The sequence below is a fragment of the Macrosteles quadrilineatus genome, unplaced genomic scaffold (genome assembly GCF_028750875.1).
Source record: "Macrosteles quadrilineatus isolate MER2022 unplaced genomic scaffold, UCM_ALF_1.0 Scaffold_1__1_contigs__length_201487025, whole genome shotgun sequence".
NCBI lineage: Eukaryota > Metazoa > Arthropoda > Insecta > Hemiptera > Cicadellidae > Macrosteles > Macrosteles quadrilineatus.
Genome location: NW_026542594.1, coordinates 64,453,550 through 64,479,717, shown reverse-complemented (window position 1 = coordinate 64,479,717; position 26,168 = coordinate 64,453,550). Strand labels below are relative to the sequence as shown.

The window sequence follows — 26,168 nt, the reverse complement described above, 5'->3', positions numbered from 1 at the left end:
GTCACGGGGTGATCGTCGGTATGACTCCGCGGTCACGGCGTGATTGTCGGTATGACTCCGCGGTCACGGCGTGATCGTCGGTATGACTCCGCGGTCATGGCGTGATCGTCGGTATGGCTTGAGTATTGCAGTTACCAAAAAAGGCATACGAAATCAATCTTTACCGTTTGTAGCACTGATCTATAAAAACCAAAAAATGGGTAACAATTTTTCAGGTAAGTATAGAAACTTGTGACTCGCGATCGAAAGGACTCGCGGTCACGGCGTGATCGTCGGTATGACTCCGCGGTCACGGCGTGATCGTCGGTATGACTCCGCGGTCACGGCGTGATCGTCGGTATGACTCCGTGGTCACGGTGTGATCGTCGGTATGACTCCGTGGTCACGGCGTGATCGTCGGTATGACTCCGTGGTCACGGCGTGATCGTCGGTATGACTCCGTGGTCACGGCGTGATCGTCGGTATGACTCCGCGGTCACGGGGTGATCGTCGGTATGACTCGGCGGTCACGGCGTGATTGTCGGTATGACTCCGCGGTCACGGCGTGATCGTCGGTATGGCTTGAGTATTGCAGTTACCAAAAAAGGCATACGAAATCAATCTTTACCGTTTGTGGCACTGATCTATAAAAACCAAAAAATGGGTAACAATTTTTCAGGTACCTATAGGAACTTGTGACTATAGGAACTTGTCAAAAGGACTCGTGGTCACGGCGTGATCGTCGGTATGACTCCACGGTCACGGCGTGATCGTCGGTATGGCTCCGCGGTCACGGCGCGATCGTCGGTATGACTCCGCAGTCACGGCGTGATCGTCGGTATGACTCCGTGGTCACGGCGTGATTGTCGGCATGACTCCGAGGTCACGGCGCGATTGCCGGTATGTCTCCGCGGTCACGGCGTGATCGTCGGTATGACTCCGTGGTCACGGCACGATCGTCGTTATGACTCCGTGGTCACGGCGCAATCGTCGAAACGACTTCGTCTCCTGCGTTCGCGGACCTATCGCTCGCAATAGCGGCGTCATCGGCACTCGCTAAGCGGCAAAATCGCCGGCGATCGGAACAAATCCCGTCCCAAAAAATTCCCGAATCAAATGTAATCCCGTCCCGATAATCGGGAATATTTTTTTCCCGAAAAATTCCCGAAATTTCGGGACCCGTCCATCCCTAATTAAAATGTAGTTATGTTCTTATAATGTACATCAGAAATACAAATAATAGTTTGACTCGAGCAGTCCATATTGTTATCATAAATCATCAGATAAGGAGGTTCTCAAAATATTGAAGAGTGTAACACTGTAGGGATAGGCAATCTTTTAAATTACTATTTAAGCATCAAACTCACCCACAGGAAATATATAGGGGTGTGTGGAGGTGGCAAGCCATGTGAGTTGATGGTTCTCTGTGACTCCCATCACATCAATGGCCACAAGGAAGTAATAGCTGTCAAATATCTTGACCACAGTAGCCGGACAGATGTCAGTCATGTTGCCAGGGTGGATAGCTTCCATCTTGTTGCCAATAGCCACATCATGAGGACACAGTGACTTGCGAGACTAGTGATAACAGATTACAATCATTAGATACCATGAAAAATACAAATAATACCAAACAATAAATGATAAACTGAATTTAACACAAACAAGTTTTTCTCCAAAGGTATAAAAACTTTGAACGTTCAAGAATAGACATTGATTGACTAATGATTGTTCTGCATACCCATAACCCAAGGTAAAAAATTCAATATAGAATGAAGGTCAAAAATAAATATATACCTGGCATTGTCCGGGTACAAATAGAATGCCAAATAATAGTTATAAAATTAAAATCAGTTTTTTTTCTGTTTCATGGATGTACACAAACCTTGGTATCATTAAATCTAGAAATATGTAAAATATTCTTTCTCTATGGTAGAACTTTATAAACCAACTATCATCACGCATTTTCATATTTCATTTTGAAAATCATAAAACACCCTAGAACCTAGATTAGCCTGAAAACTCTGAAATAACTTCAAAAAATTGAATATTTTCACAGACACTCATATTTTACGCCATACTCAACACAATCTCGAACATTCACTACCTTTCGTCGATGAACATAACCCTATTACTAATTAGGACACAATATAAATGTACTCTGATATAAGATTTATTTCAAAAGCTGCAGACCAAAAAATAACCGCTTAAAGGAAAATTATCACCGTTTTTATGTGAAAAATTAGCTTGTAAACAATTACCTTGCCACCTATTTCTTTATTCAATTATAAACTGTATGCTCTTAAATCCAACGATTTTACAGTAAAACAGTAAATTTGTCGATGTAAAAAAGTGTGTGCCTTGAAGTAAAACTGGGGGCTAATTTCCACACTGGTTATATGTAGCTACATACCACCTTCCATTGAATACTATTACTAAACGTATCTTACCTCCATGGCCATTGAAACCTTAAGAGGGTCTTGGCAACGCCAACTAACACAACTCCATTTTCTTCTGTCACCTACCTCTTTTAATGTAGACGCCAGTTTGGAGATTTATTCCATTACTTTCCACTTTATTCTTAATCCTCCAAGTGCTACCTTGTGATACTCCTTGCAATACTCTTTTAAAAGTCAACGTATCCTCTCTCCACCACGGATAGTCTGCCCATCCGAGCCTTTTACTTTTGGAAAGCATCGCTATATCTGGGTGTTAAGGCCTATACATTTAGCTCTCTGTTTTTTCACATCTCAACCTCTATTATCTTTAACTAGTCCAAAAATGTTTCTCTGGACACTATTCTCAAACACAATAATGAGGATTTTCGGATTCCTTGGTCAGTGCCCAAGATTCTGAACATTACAGAGCTACTGGTATAGTTAAGGTTAATTTTGGAACCAACATTTTAATATATAAACAGACAGTGTAAAACTTAATTTTTAAAGCCTTAAAAAAATGGCTATGACATTCCTTTCCTTTCAAAATTATCTTTCTTTCAGAACCAAAAACATGAAAATCCGTCAAGTGGATGGTTCAGTAACTTCAAATAAAAAAAAAACCCTCTCACATTTCAATATATGAGATAGTAAAATAAATGACATACCTTGTTCAGAATATCTCTTGGAAATGGTAGTTTAGCAGCTTCTGCTTTACTTCTTTCAAGAACTGCTTGCCACTCATCTGCTTTGTGATTTGATGAGATGGTGCTTGGCTTGCGAAGAACCCATGGAGGACCTTGAAAATCATGGCTAACCTGTTATAAGCTGATATGGGTTGCTTAAAGACTGACCAGTGGTTGAGTCTGAACAGGTTAATATGCTCAACTAAGTGTCTGATGAATGAACAGGAAACTCACTTCCAAAACCTTAAGATATGGAAGATGAGTAATACAGATGATCATTTCCATACAAAGATGTTGATGCATGTTTTGTGTTTGATTCAATGTTTCTCTCTTATTTCAGGGTAGATTTTACAATTCCTGATGCAATCTTTTCTTTCTTATAATTTACACATGGACAGCTGTATTCAGTTTAATAGTTTTTAAATTAAATAAATAACAAGGATCTTTTTGGAAACAATATACGCCTTTTACTTAAATCATACAGACTGTATCTTGTCTTAAGCTGATCCATAAGGATGATACATCTATACGAGAATATTATTAGGGAGTATGTTTAGTTTAAATGCTGAAGTTTTAAGTTTACTTAACCCTAGAACGCGCGCGCGAGGGTATGACATACCCCCACGTACGTATATTTTGCAATAATTGTTCAAGTATGTTAGCAACCCCGATGAGCATAACAGTAGCTTCCTAAAAAAGCATATGCTATCATCTGGCTGCAGGGTTGTTGGTCTTGACCAAGTCATTGACCTGTTATCACTCCCCTGGGTCTGGCATACCCCTACGCGCGTGCTTGTGTTACCAGTACAGGGTTCATTAGGGGATCCAGTGTACCCCCGCGTGCGTAGTAGTGTTTTAGATTTATTATCATAATTAGTATTAATAACTCATTTCGTAATGAAAAAATTAAGGGTTCAAACTATTAGTTTCAAATCAATTAAAGGATTTGGTATAGGGATGGTCAAGTCTCGAAATTTCGGGAAATTTTAAATCTCGTTACACGAGACGAGATTTCTTTTTGGCCGAGATTTTTATCGAGACAAGAATAAAAAAAAAAAAAAAAAAAAAATTAAAAACGCCTGCAGAAAGTCAATGCAATACCCGCAATACAGGAGTGTGTTGTAGTTGCGTTTCCTTTGCGAAGGCGTTCTTATTTAATTAATTCTTCAAAAATATAAATATTACTTTAATTATTTTAATAACATTTGAGAAGTTTTGTTAAGTGCTAGCAGTGTGAGGAATGTTTTATCACTATAAAAAAGTCAAAACAAGTAACTATTTTATAAAAATTAATATTTTCTTTTATGATTTATTTTATTTTAGGATAAGTTGAACTCTATCCTAACTGATATCACTATGTTTCCTAATCGTAGGCATTTTTAATAATTTAGGTGTGATTAATTAAAAAATGTTATGCTGATGTTTTTTAATAAAAGATAGTAAATATTCTTGCCTATTATCATTATTTTTGTATTTAAACAGTCATCTAACAATGTTACAAAATCAGGTAAAAATTCCGAACGTGCATTTCCTGTTGTGTATGAGAAGGGAAATCCCGTCTCGATCTCGTCTCGAAATTTTATGAGAAATAAAAAATCTCGTCTCGTCTCGTCTCGAACTAAAAATCCAATCTCGTCCATCCCTAATTTGGTATTATAATAAAATTTACATAACAATATGAGAAAATTAATACAGATATTACGTATTAAGTTTAAAGAGCTAAATCTAAAAAAATCCTTTTTTATAGCAATTTTTATTTGGGGGTCCACTACTTACTTTCCGTGTCCGGAAATCAGACTCTTGATGCAAATAACTTATATGGCAAAGCCATGTCTCAGTGTTTGTCTCTTGATGCAAATAACTTATATGACAAGGACATGAATCTTGCTGAACCGAATCCGACCCGATTTTTTGGATATCTGCACACCTCTAGTTTTTAGTTTTGTACCTGGATGATTAGCTAATGGCCTATAATCTCATCTCAAAAATATCCCGTAAGTATTTCAATCCCGCCCGAAGCTTGGAGATAAAAATCTCAAAGTTTCGGGTCTTGTCCATCACTAATGTTTATGACCTTGTAGCGACCGTGAAAAACAGTGATGATGTTTCATTAATTGAGAAAGACCCATCACTAATTTCATCAAATATTTTTAACACTTTTGCTACATTACATGATTTGAATGTGTTCTGTTATTTAAGGGTGTTTGTTTGCATATGAGTTTAATTTTCTTAATCACTTAAGTTTTGCATGGCCGACCTATACCAATGCAAAATACTGTAAAATTAAAAAATATGGAACAGGGAAATTTAGAACTTATCTCCAATAGCTAAGAGCGGATTGTCGGTGTTCATTAAAGGCATTTCCTTTGATCCCTTTCAAGATTGTTGAGTAGCAGGAAGAATGCAATAGTGGGAGATGATCATGGGTGTTGCAGCAGTTGCAGTGGATATTTAAGGATATATACAAGTTTGCCATGATTGTAGGAAATTATACCTTTGTTCTTGTTATCGTTGTAGCAATATATGGTAATTTAGAGTCATAAAAAACATTGTGTTTTTCATGTATTTTTACTGCATTTGCTGCTTATCTGAACTATGTAGAAATGTAAGCATTCCTGCCACCAAGACTGATTGTACGAATATATGATAGGTTTTGTAGCTTTGTCCATCTACAGTCTAAAAACAGTAGTAGTTTGTTCGCTGTGCAGCCTACTTCGGTTTGTCCCATGTTTAGATGTGGCCAGTCTACCATTTATTAAAATGTTTTAAATGTCAGCTTATGTATCAATGTGTATTTTATATTGATGAATACGGCTGTCGGATTTAGTGGACCGATTGATTGAATTGATGAAAATGGATCTTTGACCCAAAACTAGTAATCTACTAAACCACACCTGTAATCCTGTGTCCTGTAATCTACAAAACTAGTAACTACTGTTAAGACTGAAGACAGACAAAGGCACATAACGTATCATATTGTATAATGTGGTAATATAAACAGGCTCTGACTCCTGCTAGTTTGAATGATTGGCACTGTTACATTCTAATACAGAACACTTTAATTAATTAATTAATTAATTACAGTCTAATTTTGTCTATGTTTGTAGCACATAGGCTAGTATACTAGTTTTATGCGAGTGATGATTACTTGGAGCCATTGTGTGAACTGTTAACCTAGGTAAGTTCATGTATCTAATATTTGTTAAGTTCTGTAGGCTATAGACTAAAACAACTATCATAGTAAGTTAAATACTAAGATCAATAGACTATTAAGACTGTACCTCTTTCATTTGCCCAACCCATGGGATAGATTCTTGTAGATGAGTAGAAGAGCCAAAAATCTTTTAAACTAACTCCTTCAGGCATGTCGTAGCGAAGCAACAAGCGTCCACCAACATTCTCAATTATCTACAAACAGTTTGTGAGTGTCACAACACTTGAATAGTAACATCATTTAATAATATTAAAATTAAAATTGACGTAACTTAATTCAAACGAAGTATGTATGTATATACCCTATAGACTCCGAAGAGACAGATTGTAATGAAACTTTCAGGCATTATTTAAGCATTATTCAAGGCTGGTTTGGTGCAGATCCCTCAAAAGGGCTCCGCCCCAGAGGGTCTTAAGGCGTCCAATGTTAGAATTTTGGAACTACAATATTTACAAATAAATATAATTTAAAGCAGATGTTAACTTTCACCAACTGTTTTGTCGGTATGAATAATCACAACATTCTGTATTAGAACAATACACAACGTTTTGGGATCTGGAATCTGATCCCGTCCTCAGGTGAAAAAACTTTACTTACACATTACAACTAACAATACACAAATGCCCAACCTAAGTTGGAATACACTACAGAGGGTAGTAGTAAAAAAATATGCACTGTATAGCAGTCAAGTCATGATACAACATGCAAATAATAACCAATCACAAAACATTAGAGTTTATAAAAGGTATAGTGTGAACAGCTCATAGTGAACAGAACTAGTTGGACTTCTTTATATCCGCATAGTTAAAAACAAGTAAAAAATTATTTTGACAGTATGAAGTGTTCCATTATGTTTATTTTATGTATACTTGTAAAACAAAACACAAATAAAGAAAATTAATTTTTTCCCGTTCTAAGTCATGATTTCCCCCGTCCGGGAAGGGTTAATATTCCACCACTATTTTAAAAACATATTTGGAACAATTCTTTTTAAAACCTTATCACATTTAATTACAAACGTTAGCATGTGGCTTAGTAATAAATAAGCAGTAGGCTGTTGATTTGATTAATAACTCTTTTACTTATCCATCTATTAAAAATTCAAAGTAAGACTTTTGCTTACGCTAAAGCCCTATGCATTATTTGTTTGAATCCCCAGTTCATACATTTACAACAACAATGTAGGCTGGCGTAGGATCAAAGCAGGGCGAGGTGGAGAAGGGGGGTGGGTTGCAGGGTCATGAAGGGTGTCAGTGCAGCTCATAAATAATTTGTAGGCTATAGTCAAATATTTGACTTTTTTTGAAAACTTGAGTACTTACTCTCCCCAATTTAATGTCTGACCCAACCCCAAATTTGTTATGACCCAATAAATGTCGGATTCGGTTTATCGGTTATTTGGCTAAAAACCGATAGACAACCGAGATAAAAAACCGACCCAACAATCAATAAAATAATTCTGAAGCAAGAAATTCGGTATTAAGAGCTTGTACATATTAGTTGGGAGGAGGGGGGTGTCAATGTCTTGAGGGGGGTTGAGTCGAGGGGGTGCGCAGTGCGCACCTATGACAAAACTATCTGTATCCATATACAAGACAATCTGAATCCATATACAAGACAACCTGTATCCATATAAAAGACTATATGTGTCCATGTACAAGACTATCAGGGTCCATGCACAAGACTATCTGTGTACATGTACAGACTATCTGTATCCAAGACTAACTGTGCACATGTACAAGACTATCTGTATCCATGTACAAGACTATCTGTGTCCATATATAAGACAATTTGTGTCCATGTACAAGACTATCTGTGTCCATATACAAGATCTATGTATAGATATGGATAGTCTTCTTAGCAGTAATACTGTCCGCGAGAGTAAAGAAGTTGCGTATTACATCTACGATTAGACGCCTATCAAAGCTATCTACTGTAGAATCTCGCTAATCCGTCACCTACGGGACCGGGAGCATGGTCGGAACATACCCATTCAACAAGTTGCCATGGTTACTAAACACCCAATCACAGGCTACTAAAGTTGTCATGATTACCATATACCCAATCACAAAATGTTGTGACATAGCAAGCGCACAGCATACAGATGTGTCATGTGTAGGCCTAAGGAGCAGACGATTGTCAGTCCAAACGGATAGCTTGACTTTGAAGCTTTAATCGGCATTCCTTTGTTTTGCTTCCATTTTATTTTTGTCAAATGAACTGCGATTTTCCAAAAACAATAATGTGGGAGCCTACTTAATATTAATAATGGGCAGACATTGTTAACAAATTTCAACATATTAAACTAAAAAAAACACAATTCATAAAGTTTTTTGGGTATTTTTCTTGGACAATGAGGTTATTTTAGCGGAAGCCTATTGTGTTAGCAGCGCAGTCGGACCAAGCGAGGAGTCGGACCATCAGAGGTCGGATTAGTGAGGTTCTACTGTATTTGTACTTTATGGTGGTCAGCCTTCTTGCGTTTTTTCCCGGGTGTACAGAGTTTCTCATCCGGCGTTTGTTTGCTGGCTTTTCTTATTCGTTTAATAATTTTTTTCTGACTCTTTACAATAGTTTGCAGCACGTTCTGTGCCTTTTCTATCGGCATTAATAACTTTTTGTCTTTACATTCGTTGTCACAACACTCGATCACCCATCTAATTAAATCCCTCTCTCCACTATGTATAGTAGCACCACGTTTTCTTAAATCCATGGCTACAAGGACAGTCCAAAACAAAACAGAACTCACTACGTACACAGAATCAAATGACATGACCACATGATGATAATCCCCTTACCAAAACAAAGATATGAGTAATTATGTTTACAACAGTTGTTTACAGACAGACATTGAGGCGAGGCGCCCAGATGCATAGCGCCTACAAATCGTGCGCGAACCCTCCAAACATAGCTGAGTATCGCTCTGGCTCAAGGGACTTCTTTACTCTCACGGACGCAGTGTTGTATATGGGCAGTCTTGTACGTGGACGCAGATAGTCCTGTACATGGACACAACAGTGGCAGTTCTAGGGCTAACAAGGGTGTCCCAAAACTGGAGGGGGTTTCGAAAATTTGCTATTTTTGAAGCCGTTTGGTGACTTTTTAAAGCCATTTTCAACTCAACTTCTATAACACTGTGTATAAAAACCTGATGTTACATTTATATTTTGAAATGTATGTTTTAATTTATTTTTCAAGGGCCCAAGGGGGGGCTTTAGCCCCATATAGCCCCCCCCCTTGGACAGTCTTGTATATGGATGGACACAGATCATCTTGTATATGGACACAGATAGTCTTTGACATTGCCTACCCATATGAGTTATTCATGTCGACATATATTGTCACATTATCTAGCCATATGAATTTTGACATCAACAAATACTGTGAAATTGCCTAGCCATATGGGTTATTTAAAAAAACCGGTCCTTGGGGAAAAGAGAAAAAAAACATATCTGAGATCCGGATCTGATTTTTTCAAGATCCGGATCCGGTACCAACAATTTCTTGGATCTGCCCATCACTAATTTTCACACAAACAGTTTATCCACTGGCAATTAAGTAAAATAAATATACTATTTTTATTCTTGGTATACATTTTTATTATTTATCATAAAGAACAAATTACCATTTAAAATAATATTTGTTAAGCGCAGCAACGCGCGCCGGTTAACTGTTAGTTTGATATAAAACTGACCCAAGTGCCAATAGCATAAAACCCCCAAACCCCTGTGATGCAGGGGGGCTCCAAGGTCTGACTGTCACCGCTCACCGCAATCACAGTAAAAGATGACGTTGTTTAGGTGACCGCGAGAGACGTTGATGATATCTTCAAGAGTGAAAAAGATATTCAAGATTTAACGGCAATCGCAAAAAAAAATCACCGTTTCCGTGACCACGGGAGATGATGGTAATGTCTTCAAGACCAAAGAAGATATACATGATCTTGCCGCAATTGCATGAAAAGATTAGGCTACATTGTTTTTGTGACCGCAGGAGACAATGATTTTGTCTACATGAACGGCGGATATATTTATATAAAAATTTGGCTGCGATCACAGAAAACGATGACGATGTTCGGATGAGTTTTTGGATTTTGCCGCAATCACGGCTTTTGCTGAGGTTAACGAATAAAACATAAGAAATTATGTTTTGGAGAGTGGGGGGGGGGGTCACTCGATGTAGGCTACTTACGCCACTGCCAGGTGCCAAATAATAAAAAATTTTGTTTATCTACTTTTGGTATACAATACACAAGATGAAAGGAGTCCTCTGGATTCACTCACTGTGGCAACCCACATACGGTAAGGGTCTGCTGGGTCTTGCACCTCCACTTTCATACCAGACTTGATACGATCTACAGGTGTACATCCATCCTAAAACATGTGAAAATAGGTTGACATTGACAATTTGTTTTTTTCTAGTTATCTCATACTAACCTTGTAAGTAGATAAGTAAAATAAGTCATTTTATGTTTTTAATTTAAAATAAGCTTATTCTTATTCTATTCTAATAAACTCTTACAAAATCTAGCTTTAAGAACTTACCCCAGAGAGCAGTTCAGGAGGGACACTGACAGCATCTTTAAGTTTTTGTTTAACCTCCAAAACATTGATATGGTCTGTCAAACAGTCTGGGGGCTCCAAAGTATGTCTATTGGCCTCACACCAGCCTAATGGATGAGCTACTACCTTGGTCATGTCACACCAGAAGTCCTTTCTGCGGTCTGTCTCTCCCTCATAGCGCAACCTACATCACAAGCATCTGATATAACTCTTTTGGTCTTTTGATATAACTCTAGCCTAGAAAGTATTTACTCAAGTTTTGGCCAAAAACATTGATTACAATATTATTTGGCCTAATTAAATCAACAGAAATTGTCATAATAATGATGGTTAATTAGGGATGGACAAGACTGGATTTTAAGTTTGAAATGAGATCAAGACGGGATTTTTTTCTTGTCATAATTTGAGACGAGATTATAGATCTCAATACTATCGGGAATTCTTACAGGAACTTAAATAGTTATGAAAATCTTAAATAAGAAAAAATAAAGGACATCTTTAAATGTAAAACTGTAACATGCACACCACTACTAACATATCACAACAAAACACAATCTACAAGAGAAAAAATAAAATTGTAGTAGCTTGACCGGTGTTACTTTTGATGTCAGTGATAATATCATATACAGTAAAACCTATTATGAAAGTTAGACCTATTATCAATGGTAAAGACGGGACAAGGTTCAAAACGGATTCAAACAAAAAACCAGTTATACCAATTTTACCAATTTTTTAATTGTACACAGTTAAAAACGGCTTCAGAAAGTGTCTGCAATACCCACAATACAGACGAGCGTTGATGTAGCATTTCCTTTGATAAAGCATTTAATTTTTGTTGTCTCATAGCTAAGTCAATCTCTGTAGTCTCGGAGCTAACTCAATCTCGCTCAAACTAACAAAATTTTTTAATCTCGCAAATTTCTCGAAAATTTGACACCCGTCCATCCCTATTGCATCTCACCCACACTGTTGATCTACTTACATTAACATGTAATTTGTAGTTTTGTAACTTGCAGAGAGATTTAGTCAGTGAAATATTACCTGATACTAAATTTTTACATTGATATTGCGCTTAGGCCTATTATAATTTATTAATAGATTTTGATACTGAACGAGTCAATTGTTGAAGTTTGAACACAGGCCCGCGGTTATTGTGTGATGCCCAAGTAGTAGTTGTGCCCCCCACCGACATTGATTAGAATCATAAAATGAAAATATGCATTTTTCAAGCTGCATGTGCATCGGCCATATAACAACGATAAGGCTTGTTATATTGTTTTTACTTTTGATTGTAAATAAAACTTAAATATTTTAGTTTATTAATTATCTCAAACTACCCGCATAGTCAAGTAAAAACGTAAACCATCAATTAAATATACAATATAGGCCAAAGTTTAACTTTTACAGTAGGCCTACTAACATTTTTATTTTCAAGGGTACGTTTTCAAAAGTAAAATGGGTTTAGTTGTAAAAAAGGTTTGAATTTAAAAAAGTTAAATTGTTTTAATTTAAAATGTACAGTAGACTCCCTCTCATCCGGACACCTTTTAACCGGACATCGGTTTAACCAGACTACACTCGGCGGAAATTACATCTCTTTAACCGGACAATTTTTATCAGCACATTGGTTTAACCGGACTAGATCAGCAGGAAGCAGGCGGTACTGAAACGACTGTTCTCGTGGGAAAGATTTGAGACCAGCGATCACGTGTCTAAATACAATGCTCTTCTAAATTTCAGTCGAACATCACAATAAACGGTCCATTTTAACAAGTTTTGGGGACGTCGGTTTAACCGGAAAAACCGTTATCCAGACTGGCCTCGGTCCCGAGGAGTCCGGATAAGAGGGAGTCTACTGTAATTACAAACATTTTTAAACTCTTAACAGTCCGTCAACACCATAAATGAGTGGTTTAACCTACATTTTTCCGGAAAACTCGTTAATAACACCATCAAAGTTCATTTTTAGTGCTACATCACATTCTGTACACTTGACCATTAGGCCTAAATGATTTTTATCAACACTGTAAGCTACTTATATTACAAACTTTTGTAGCGCTTTTTCACTGTCAAAATGTTTTTTGCCGCCATCTTTCTAAATTCACTGCCACTTGGTTTTTTGCTCATTTCACAGAAAAAGGGTGTGGATATTACAATGTAAAATAAAACTCGTTGATCGTAAATAAAATCATAAGCAAAACACGGCAGTAAATTTATTCTCTAGGCCTAACAAATTGATATGTTTCTCGCCGGATTTGACAAAAGGAACTGACATTGGTGAGTAATAAAAAAATGACATTACAAATTAATAGACTATAAAAATTAAGATAAGGCGGAACAAGTAGCATAATATCATTCAAACACACATAGAGGTCAATGATTATGATGGATAGTCAATGATAATATGCAAGTAGTGGCAGTGATGAGTCATGACTGGGAATCGAAGTGAGGAGGATTCTACCACAGACTAGGGAACAAGAGGAAACAACAATTTTGTTCCCTAGTCTGTGATTCTACTGTCGCGCAATTTCAGAAATATTACAAATAGTGTCTGTTGCTTGCGCCCCAACAAAACAAAAAACTCTTGCGCCCCTGGGCCCGGGCCCATTTGTAACCGCGGTACTGTTTGAACAAGTTCTTTTGAGGAATGGCTTTTTAAAGTTATTATTGAGACAATTTAATTAAATACAAATTCATGATTATGATATGTTTGGTAAAAGAATGTTGTTTTCCAAAATGTATTTGATCTAAGTTATTCAACAGTTTATGTAGTCACATTATAATAATACAATTTTACCAATTATACACACCTAAGAAGAGGGCCACAGGCCATAACTACAGTTGCAACCCAATGGCATTCAGGTTTGTCTTTGAGTGGAACCTCCAATTTCATCCCTTCTTCAAAGCCATTTTGTAAGCTTTGTCCCACCTGTAAATAAGATGCAGTACCGTACTTAGGCTTAGTTATAATTAATTGGCTTTAAACTTTAAACATTTGTTTACGTTCATATGCTGAAAACCCCATTTTAGTTCACTCTTATGAAATAAAAGACAATTCGATACTGATTATTCCTAAAGTATTACCATTTTCAGGGCAGCCCCAAGGGTGGGCGACCCTGGGCTCCCTGGACCCTCTGGCACTGTGGCTGTAGAAGGATAAAAAAATCTACAGGAAAATATCTTTCCTACAGTATGCGTAGATTTTCCCTGCAATGCACACGAGCTGATAAAAAAGGTTTTAAAGAAACATGCTTGCCTATTAATATATATAGATACCATAATTTACAACTCAGAACAGCAGTAATTTGTTGATGAGCACCCTTCATATGTTATGATAGTGCAAGTACATATATCCTACATCATGAAAGTATTGCATTTGGTTTTGTCTGGGTAACAAGTTGGTCAACACCCGCACCTGCTATGCATTGCCCTCCATTGCAAGCACTAAGGATTCATAGTTGCACACTCAATAGGTAGGTAACTGTTAGGCCTATATATTTTACTATTTGCATTAACTTCAACAAATATATGTTATTTCAATTAGTTATTATTCCTGATGTTTTTACTTTTTGTGTCTCTTCTGTACACGAGTCTCAATGAAAAAGGATAAATGCAAATTATTTTACTGCTCCATTTTTCAAGGATAGAACTGATAACGGTATGGATAATAAACATTGACAATTACGTCATTAGCTTTACTAGCGTGTTTACTTTTTATATTCCTGCTACATGTGACCAGTTCTTTTTTCAAATGAATGTTATTTGAACCAAACAGCTGTTTCAAAACAAACTGTTATTGTTTATACTTTTCTTTGTTTACACTTATTTATTTAGCAATTAATGCAGTGAAATTGCGGTGGGGCACACAGAAGTTTTCTCAGGTGCCGTTTGACGTCACTAACTGCTGCGTCTGAAGAAACAGACAATTTTATAATTTTCTATTATTAAATTAAACTGTCATAACCTAACCAAACTAACCAAACGTGCTGATAATGGAAAAATCGAATAAAGGTTTACTAATCTAAAAATAGTTTTGTTCATAAAATAAAATTATAATTGCCTAAAATTCAATTTTATAATTTTTTAATTATAAAATTAAACTGTCATAACCTAACCAAACCAACCAAACTTGCTGATATGAAAAAAATTGTTGATAAAAAGTTGATGCTGCCGGCGGGATTCGAACCCGGAACATTCGGATTATCAGCCCGCAACGCTATCCACTGCACCACAGAGGGCGATGGCTCAATTCTTATCGTTGCGGTATTGGTGTTCCCTCAAAGTGACGTCAGCAGTTAGTGACGTCAAACGGCACCTGAGAAATCTTCCGTGTGCCGTTTCGGTGAAATTGATATAAAGGATAGGTGTGACGATTAGTTTTGATGTTAGGACACCAAAGTTAAATTATGTGTACTATGAATTGTATTGGATATTATCGCTTTATTTTAGGTCGTTTCTATTCAGACCTACTGGAAATTGTGTATAGTAGTTGTATTGTGGTGATAATAATTATGGAAGAGGCAGGTATGCTATGAAAGGTGGTATCGTTGACTAGGTCTATACACTTCTCAATTGACTATTACTCTCTCTACTGTAGGCTACTTATAATCAGTGTGCGTCTGTGCGAATCGGCTGCAAATCTCACTTCAACGCTTTTCACATCGTAAAAATTGCAGAATTGCTGTTTTATTGTAAAATTTTTGGATTTAAAATGCATATCGTATAGGCCTATGATGGAATAAAAACATATTTGGTCACACAACATTTGTTTATAAGAGGATTTTTCACATGAAAACTGCAAGAAACTTTGTCTTTATATGTGTAAACTAGCTGATCTGAATTGTACACGGTTTTAACTGACTACTGAATTCCCGTACGTAGGACGGGCTAACACCTCGTATATATAAAATTCAATGTATGTTTATTTGTATGTTTGTAAATTTGTCCTTTATGTTCTCCGAAACCGCTCTACAGATAGTAATGAAACTTTCAGGCATTATTAAGCATTATTCAAGGATGGTTTGTGTGAAGTTTGGTGTAGATCCGTCAAAAGGGCTCCGCCCCAGTGGTTCTGGAGTTTCCCATATGAGTACTCATATTTAAATGGAATTAAAGAATCTTAACAGCTGGTTCAACTAAACAATTTGATTCTGTGATGTCCAATAGCATTAAAAAGTTAATAGGTTTACCAACAGGGTGCGGCACTACTATTTTTACAAATTTATGACAACAGCTAATTTGCAACCAAAAGGTGAGTGAGCGTAGTGAACGAACTTCAATCTGCAGGCGAGTTAGCGTAGCAAACGAGCTAACCTGAAGGTAAGTGAGCGCAGCGAATGAGCTCCAACCTAAAGGTGAGTGAACGAACTTCAACCAGGACGTTATTGAGCCATGCGAGCGAGTTCATCTTGAAATGAATGAGCACTTGACATTAAACCACATTAGGACAGGACGACGTCTGTCGGGACAGCTAGTTATCAATAATTATGAATACAAGTATTTTAGAGTTACCATGTTGGTAACAATAATAGTAGCAGTAACATTACTAACATTGTTTGCATTAACCATTTATGAACCCATTGTTTTTTGTAAACAATCTCAATATTTTCATGGATAGGCTTCCACGGTCGTCCCTAATATATATACAGTCTTGGTCTTCGGGGTTCGACCGCGTCCTTAGGTTATGTACAGAAACTACAAACGTTTCAGCCACATAACAATGAACCATCTTCAGGGCAAGCGAGCACTATCACCGTAGTCACAAAACTCAACTGGCACGGGTGGGCCGGGCTCTATACCCTCTTGATGGTGGTGGGTGTGTTCTGGAACTTTCTGTACATAGTGTACATAACCTAAGGACGCGGTCGAACCCCGAAGACCAAGACTATATATTATCTCAATATTGTAAGTATAGGATTATAAAAAATACTTGCAATGTAAGACGTCCGATATATCCAATGTTGAGTCTATTGGTGGAAAATCCCAAATTAAATTTTAAATAAATCAAATATAAAATAAACAATTAGAACCAAGTACGTAGGTTGAACAGGTAATAATATGTTGACTAGGCAACTTTGCTAGCAACATTTATGAGAGGGTGATGAAAAACCAAAAGTAACTGATACAAATAATGGTAACTGATACAAATAATAAATAAGCTCAGGATCAAAATTACAGTACAATATAGTTCACCAATTATAACTAATTTGAGTCAAATTGTGACGGTTCGGATCACAATAAATAATTTCTACTGGCTGCTAACAAAATCAAAAGCAATAACTTACGATGTCAAATAAAACTTGTTTTTAAATATTTGCCTACGGTATATAATCAAGCATACAAAGGTAAGTTACCGGTAGGTAGTTAATTACAACTACATTCATACCTGCTGAAGCCAAAAACAATAAATTTTTGGAAAATGTAAATGACTATAAAAACAAAATAGGGTGTGATTTTGTTTTAGGTACCGTAATTGTACACTTTAAAAGGTAACTGGTTTGTAAAAGTTTGTATAATTTCTTTAGTGAAAATAACAATGGCCTACTTACATGAGTAAACATGGTATCAGGGACTTCTTTTGTCCCCGTGGCTTCCAAATAATCCTGCCAATTGAATTCGTCTTCTGAAAAAAAATTAAGAGGACAAATTAACACCTATTAATCCATATAAATGTAACTTACTAGCCTGTTGGCTCAGTAATTTTATTACCGGTACCACATTCACAACTTGTGGGAGGTGAAGGCGATGTAGCGAGTTTGTACAGCTATGGAAACCTAGGAGGATTAAACATTAAGGAGAGGACACGCTGTAGATTCGTTAAAGCCAGCGTACTGTGGAGGGGGGGAGGCAGCGCTACTCTCCTGCCCCGCTCTCATTCTGCGTTGTATGGGTTACTGGAAGATTTGGTAACAAAAATATCCATTAACTATTTAAAAATTAGACTACATCATGCTACAAAAATTAAAAAAGTTAATTCTAACCGTAATATTAGGAACCTATTAAGAGGAAAGTCATATTTATGAACCATTAGTACATTCAAAGGTGAGTAATTTACACAAGGACGACTTGTTTTTTTCCTTGTTGTTATTTTTTGCCATACTTATTGTGTATTATTTATAACTAGCAGAGTACCCGTCCTTAGTACGGGGTTGGAATATAAGTATAAAATAATTATTGCAGTTATACTCAAGCTTTGCGTTTGCAATAAGGGAGGACACTGTTTGGTAAAATTTGCTTTTTTAAATTTACAGTATTCTATAGTATTACACATCTACCATAGCCATAATGTTCTACCACTTCACCTAAACAATAGAGAAAAATAAATGATCAACAATTGGCAAAATATGACAAATTATTCATGAAATGAAAAACATAAACATAACTGTAAACAATCCTACTTTGACAGTTCTCATTGCGAATCACAGTTTTTTGTTGCTGCTTAGTTCAAATTAGCTGTTTTCATAAATCAAAAAAAATATAGTGCTGCACCCTGTTGGTAAATCTTATAACTTTTTAATGCTTTTCCATATCATAGAACCAACTTTTTTAGTTGAAACAGCTGACTAAATTCTGTAATCTATCTATCTATATATTAATAGGCAAGCATGTTTCTTTAAAACCTTTTTTCTCAGCTCGTGTGAATCGTAGGGAAAATCTACGAATACCGTTGGAAAGCTATTTTCCTGTAGGTGTGCAGAATCCCTTTATAAATTTAAATAGGCTCAAAGATAAGCACAAAAAATGAGTTTAAAAATTTGAAAAAATTAACATGGATCTTATGCGTTGCTATGCTGGTTACGAAATAACAACGAAATATAAACAGAAAATCAAAACAAATGGAGGAAACTCCAATCACATGTTTTATTTACAGTGTGGGGTGAAAATAGATAAGTGAGTACATTACATATTTTTGGTCGAGTTTCGACCACTGGACGACCTCTAGTTCCCTTTAAATATGAATACTCATAAGGTTGACATGGGGAATTACAGAGCCACTGGGGCGGAGCCCGAAAGGATTTTTGAGATAAGAATATACCTATATGTTAATCGGGAATGTAAGCTATCATCATGCCAAATTTCAGCCCAATCTGTCTAGTGGTTTATGCGTGATTGAACTTCAAACACACAAACAAACAAACAAACAAACACACAAACTTTCACATTTATAATATTAGTAAGATACTGTTCATAAATTAAAACTCAAATCATGAGCAGTACTGTAGCGTATGGGTATTTGAAAATTTTTCTTGAGAAATCAAATAAGTTTTCATCCTTTAAAATAATTATAAACTCACTTAGGCGTCAGAAGACGCGATGATTGTTGAACATTTACACTTTTTACTCAAAGTTTGTTTGGGCAAACAAATAAAATATAGTTCAACATGATATTAAAAAATCAAGAATTTGATTGCCAAGAAATTGTTTTACTTTTTATGTTTGTAATTTAATTGTAACGGCTGTTGGTGTAAAAAAAGTTAGAGCGGCTTTGCATTATTTCTTAATTTTGGCTACCGGTATTTAAAATCACCTGCCTATCACATAAATGCCTTAAAAATAGTAAATACCCCTGCCGCAGCAAACCTGCAGACTAAGCGAATAGTCTGATTACATTATTACTAAAATAAGTTATTTCCATATGAATAAGACATATTTATTCCCAATTTAAATAACATTAGATTTAACAAGTGCTTAGGTTTGCTGCCACGGGGAAGGTAAAAAGTTTTTTTTAACCATATGTCAATTAGTATAGGATGAAATAAATAAATCTGCCAAATTTTATCAACCTATATCCATAAACAAGTAAAACAACAGTTTTCATTTTCTCCATAAGAATAACATCCGGGAATTTAAAATTACACTATTTTTGAATTTTCTCTGTGACCGTTAGGCATACAACAGCACTTCAATATACTAAATTATTTCTTTTTTTAAGCTACTACAAAACAGTTTTAAAAAGAAATTGCAAAATTTTTTGTTTTTAAGGTAAAAATTGGGACAACCCCATTTTTACCCCATAAAACCCCCCATAAACCCCCTTTCCATGGTCCGATTATGCTGGTTCGCGAACTCATTTGAATAAACGTAGGTTTACACGTTTGTACCAAATTTCATCAAAATCGGATCATTTTTGCTCGAATTATCGCGCTAACGGACACACACATATATATATAATGAAATTGAACGGATGGTGTTTTGGGCCTCTATAGGGACCTCAAAATGAAAAATTATATCAGTCCCGGGTCCAGGTCTTACCATGAGTACTACGGTAATAGCTTATTCCCTATATGGGATGGATTCGCTAAAAATTATATTAACAAATTGAGGAAACCATAAAAAATTCAAATTTAAAATGTATTTTACCACCTGAATTAAATTTTTCATTTTAACCTATAATTAGTAAGATTGTTTTATAAACTGGAAAAATAAAAAAAACTTATTAAAAAAAAGTTATTGTATTGTAATATTTTTTCTAAATAACTTACCTCTTTTAAATATAGGCCTACCGTACGGTATGTAAAGTAATCATATGTTCAAAGTCCAGGACAATTCTTTCAACTTTGGTCTTCAAAAAAAATATATAAATAATAGTTTTTATAGGAATTATTGACACCGTTTGATGGGAAATTTAATTTACTTTAAGAATGCCATCGGTGAATAACACAGCTTGTGTTTTAGTTTAGCGGCAATTTTAATTTGAAACAGCGAACGTCGCGTTTTTTCCTATCTCTCCCATATTATAGCTGAGGCTTTTTGCCACTCTTTGGCTCTGCGTGCCCCTCTAGTGTTCTGCTAAAGCTGGCTTCACCGCAACATGTGTATTCCTATTCGCGTGCCCTCTCCTTAATGTTTTCCTCCTAGATGGAAACTGTGAAAACGCAGCCACCAGTTAAAAGTACCTACATCATTTGACAAATTATACTCTACAGTAGGGGAGAGTGGGGCACATTTGAACATGGGGCACATTTGAACGGTTTAAATTTGCTGTCAGTTTTATACTCGCAGGCCATTAGACCAGCTGTAAAATGTAGCCCTCAAGTAGGACAACAGGTTGCATTCATCTCCCTCAATTTCTGATCAGTTCTTAGTTTTTTGTTGGGAAAAGAAGTTTTAGAGCGCCACAAGAAAACTTTTTTAGCAGTGGAGATTTGTAAATTTTCCACAGAAAAACTACATCACAGATAAATTTGATCCATTTACCTTATGGCTTACACATATTTAGATAATTATGCATTTCACATTGATAAATTACAATTCAAGAAAACATAATTAAACTTTTTGTAAGATGGTGCCTAGTGGGGTAGATTTGAACAGGAGTCTGAGGGGTACATTTGAACACCATGTTTTCCTCTGGTAAGCATGTTGTTCAAATGTGCCCCCAACTGATTATATTTACTTCCTATAAAAGATAGTAATTAATAATAATAATTTAAGACTATAAGCTTCCTCAACCAACAATGAGCGTGAGAACTGCACTTGCAGCGAACGAATATAATTTTGCTATTAACTTTGCAACATTTAGCTACAAATAATGTGAATCGAAAACATTAAATGAAGAATTAGTTCCAATAGAAATAAGAACTGCTTTTATCAACTCACATGCATAACAATTTCTGTAAAATAAAAATTTTCATTTTACTTAATTAGTTCGTGTGTTCAATTGTACCCCACTTCTTGTTCAAAAGTACCCCACCAGTGGTGTACTTTTGAACGATTTGCATACCTTTGTAAAAACAGATATTGCACACTAACATGTTAACTTGGAGGGATTAAAAAATAACTAAATTAAAGCTAACATTATGTTACAACTAAATGTAATAATGTTTTTATTAAAAACACATAAATTCACCTATTAAAAAATTTAAGTTTAAATAGTGTTCAAATGTACCCCACTCTCCCCTACACTGTATTTGGGTTTCAACTGATGAAGAAACAAAATTTCACACAAAGCATATCCAAGAAAAAGTTATACAATAGGACCTCGATACCTCAAATCTGAAATGGCTATGATAAAATTTGAGTTAGGCCTATTGAGTTTTTAGGGTAAGCGAGGATAGAATTATGAAGGTGATATAGGCCTAAGTCAGCCTACGGAAAACAAGAGATACCGAGGTGATGATGGATTCTGACAATGGTGTTACTTCACAAACTTTTTAGCTTTTATGTAGGCTGCCGTACCTTTATAAATCGAGCTCAAGCTAGGGTACAGGGTGTTTCCTTTCCACATTGTCTGGACATATTTTGTGCACTTGTTCCTTAAAAGCTAAGACAAGTATAAAATAGCATACAAGTATAGGTCTAAAATGCCTTTAATTCTGTTTGTTTGTGATTTTTGAGAATTATTTTATAAGTTATCTTGAACATTTTTCAAGATAAGTTAACTTAGAGATTTCTAAATTGGTAAAAATGTTACATTTAAAAAAGGTAAGGCCTAAGTTAAAGAGTTCACAAAATGTTGATCCAATAAACTTATCTCAAGCTGTTTCAATATGCCATTTTAAAACTTAAACATAACTGTAAACAATACAACATTGTCTGTGATACAACTTTTACAGTTCCTTCTCATTGCAAGTCACAGTTTTTTGTTAAGATACACCTTGGTCCAGATTAAGCTCTTTTTATGAATGCAAAAAAATATAGGTAGGCCTAGTAGTGAAGTTTGGTTGGTTAGGTTAGGTTATGAGAGTAACTGCTGGACGCCTAATCCACGTCCAGTTACCGGACGTGTATCCTCGGGTACAGTTTCTTAACTGGGCTATGCTAATATTGATTGAAACCATCAAATTGAAAATATTGATTAATAATCAATATTTTTAAATATATCTATTATAAAATAAAACTATCATAACCTAACCTAACCAACCAAACATGCTGATGGTGAAAAAATCGCATGAAGGTTTACTAATCAAATCGATAGTTTAAATCGACATTAGCATTACCCAGTTAAGAAACTGTACGGTATCCTCTGCATTAAAAATATTGATTAGCCTATCCTATTAATCAATAGGCCTATTTTCAATTTCATAGTTTCAATCAATATTAGCATAGGTAGCTCAGTTAAGAAACTGTACCCGTAACTTAAACTAATGATCTAAAGAAATTTACTTAAGTAGGCCTAAGTTTAAGCTAACTTAATAGGCCTACTTATGCTACATGTTAAGTTGAATGGAAAACTGGCAACAAAACTTACCAATTTCAGGCAATTTATTCTTATCTTCTTTTGAGTCATTATTCTTGTTGACTTCCATCATAGGCCTAGCCGAAGTAAGTTATTATTTTATTCTTTGGTAAAATCAGAAAAAAAACACAGGTCTTCGTTCATTCAACAGTTCAGAATGTAGGCTAAATCACAACCTCATAGCCTAGGCCTACATTGACATAGTGTAGAGAGGGTAGAGGCTAGACACCTTAACTTATTCTTAAGTTGATAAGAATCATAATAAAATAAAAATGAATTGATTAACTTTAAAATAACTTAAGTTACGCCTAGTCTATTTTTATTAGCCTTGTACCGGTATTTGCAATGTTGAAAAGCATTAGAAATGGCTATTTATAGGTCAATGTTCAATTTAGAGGTGTAATATTTACAAGATTTTTTGGCCAAGATAAGTTATCCAACGCAATTAATAAATTTTTAATAGGCCTAGGCCTACATTTTACATGCCTGCCTAGTAACTTGGCAATAGACAACAAGTAGGCCTAAAAACGAATTAAATTAAGTTATGTTCACCAACACTGTCTTCCAAACATCAACACACCACCTCACCATATCATCACAATCAATCTGTAATCAATTAATTATATACCTTACCCTTACCTAACCTAAACCTATTGTTGTTATTTTTTTACAATTTAGGCCTATTTTGCCGAAACGGCACACGGAAGATTTCTCAGGTGCCGTTTATTTTGCTATCATTTCATTACGACAAGGGGAATGGAATGAAATAGAATCGAATGAATATAAAGGAAAGAAGAAGATTATGATGGGAGGCTGAATTTTTATTTCAGGATTAGTGTTGCCTACAGTATTATTTTGAGGCTTCTGATTGGCTGAGGGAACATACCGCGACGATACAATTAATTGATCCTTACGGGTCACACTAGGCTGGCATCAGCGGCGAATTGAAAGAAGCCGCGACTGTCAGCTTAATGTGACCACAAAATTCGCAGCTGACACTGAGCTGACTCAGCCTGGATTGGTAGGCCGGTGATGCTGGTTCCAGCTGCTGATCACCAGCGGCTGGCAAACAGCCTAGTGTGACCCGTGCTTTACGGTATCGGTGGTGTGGTGGATAGAGTGGTGGGCTGATGATCCGAAGGACCCGGGTTCGAATCCCACCCGTAGCACCAGTTTTTTATATTGGATTTTTCATTATCAACAAATTTGGTTGGTCTGGTTAGGTTATGACGGTTTAATTTTATAATTAAAACATTATGAAATTGAATTTGACCCATTTATAGTTTTATTTTATGAACAGAAATATATTTTTTCGGTTAAACCTTCATTTGATTTTTCATTATTAGCAAGTCTGGTTAGTTTGATTAGGTTATGATAGTTTAATTTTATATACCAAAAAGGTAAATAAAATAGGATTTGAGGCATTTATAATTTTATTTTATGAACAGAGCTAGTTTTTCGATTAATAAACCTTCATTAGATTTTTTCATTGTCAGCACGTTTGGTTGGTTTGGTTAGGTTATGACGGTTTAATTTCATAATAAAAAAAATATATAATTGAATTTGAGGCATTTATAATTTTATTCTATGAACAAAAATAATTTTCCAATTACTAAACCTTCGTTATAAGTTAGTCAATCAGAAGCCTCTAAATGACGCTGTCGGCAAAACCTGAAAAACAAATTGTGCTGATGGGAGATGGGTTGGGAGTGAGTGAGAGGGAGAGGGAGAGAGAGAGAGTGAGAGAGTGTGTGTGTTTGGAAGAGAAGACGGCACACGGGCACAAGTCAGCACTCAGCACTCAGCAGACGAGAAGAATAAACGGTATCAGCATTCTGACACATACTTTCTCCCATAAGTTTGTCAACAACCTTTATCATGTGTAAGCGGTGAAAGTAAATATACGGAAATGTAATTTGTACGATTTTGTTCAGAATTTAAAGGACTACATACTATTTTTTTTCAAAATCGTTCGGGCCATTTTTGTGAAAATCTGATTTTTCCGTTATTTTATGGGGTTTTATGGGGAAATAACATAATTTACAATAACTTTTGAACCATAATTTTTACAGAAATGGGATTTGTACCATTTTGTTCAGAATATAAAGGACTATAACATACAAATGTTTTATCAAAATCGTTCGGGCCGTTTTTGGGAAAATCCTATTTTTCTGTTATTTTACGGGGTTTTATGGGAAAATTCCCATTAAAAATTAAAATTTTTTAAAAATGAAAAAACTATCAAAACTTTAAGGACCATAACATACTATGTTAAAATAAAACAGGATTTTTTTCTAAAATCCTATTTTTCGTTATTTTATTGGGTTTTTATGGGAAAATAACATAATTTACCATAACTTTTGAACCATAATTTTTACAGAAATGGGATTTGTACCATTTTGTTCAGAATTTAAAGGGCTACAATATACTAAATTTTTATCAAAATCGTTCGGGCCATTTTCGAGAAAATCAGATTTTTCAAGTTTTTTTATGGGTTTTTATGGGAAAATCCCCATTAAAAATCAAAATTTCAAAAAAATGAAAAAAAAACGCCTGGAGATACCATGGATTAGAACCTACATACCAAATTTCATCGAAATCGGACCACAGGTGTAGTCCCTAGCTCTGTACACATCCAGACACACACCCACACACACACAAACACACACACACACACACACACACACACACACACACACACACACACACACACACACAGACATCACTTCGAAAACTTTTTTGGGTCCAGGGGGAATATATCCACTCAAAACTCAAACTCGAAAATTTTGACGAAAACAATACTTTCTCCATATACTATGGTATAGAGGGAGAAAGTAAAAAGCAGAACGGATTACTGAACGGAAGAGGTAAATAAAATCACGCTCGGAAACACGGTGCCAAAACAAGAAAGGGAAACGACCTTGCGCGTGAATATTTCAGCGTTGGTTATAGCATAGACTACCAACCACCACGAAGGGAGTATGTTTTATAATAGTCAAAGGTTTTATCTATGGTTATAGAGAACATTTTGTTTCAATAGTTGTAACATTAACGTTTAATAGTATGAGGAGAATACTTACTTGCCTTATTACCGATTCTTCATCTTTTACCTCATAG

General features: G+C 35.7%; 1 protein-coding gene across 2 annotated transcripts in view; it reads right to left on the bottom strand.

Annotated features, from left to right (window-relative positions):
* Positions 1 to 23,734, bottom strand: part of LOC128983386 (scm-like with four MBT domains protein 1) — a 42,769-nt gene extending 19,035 nt beyond the window's left edge. Inside the window, exons 1-8 of one of the 2 annotated variants that reach the window (XM_054402649.1) lie at positions 23,064 to 23,734; positions 17,425 to 17,498; positions 13,687 to 13,805; positions 10,859 to 11,060; positions 10,598 to 10,687; positions 6,382 to 6,508; positions 3,083 to 3,213; positions 1,347 to 1,557 (exon numbers count right to left, since the gene is read on the bottom strand). In XM_054402649.1, coding sequence (XP_054258624.1) covers positions 1,347 to 1,557; positions 3,083 to 3,213; positions 6,382 to 6,508; positions 10,598 to 10,687; positions 10,859 to 11,060; positions 13,687 to 13,805; positions 17,425 to 17,498; positions 23,064 to 23,124 — 1,015 coding nt within the window. In that variant the 5' untranslated portion in view covers positions 23,125 to 23,734. The remainder of the gene's footprint in view (positions 1 to 1,346; positions 1,558 to 3,082; positions 3,214 to 6,381; positions 6,509 to 10,597; positions 10,688 to 10,858; positions 11,061 to 13,686; positions 13,806 to 17,424; positions 17,499 to 23,063) is intronic. The other variant, XM_054402650.1, reaches the window with a different exon arrangement.
* Between the last annotated feature and the right edge of the window lie 2,434 nt (positions 23,735 to 26,168).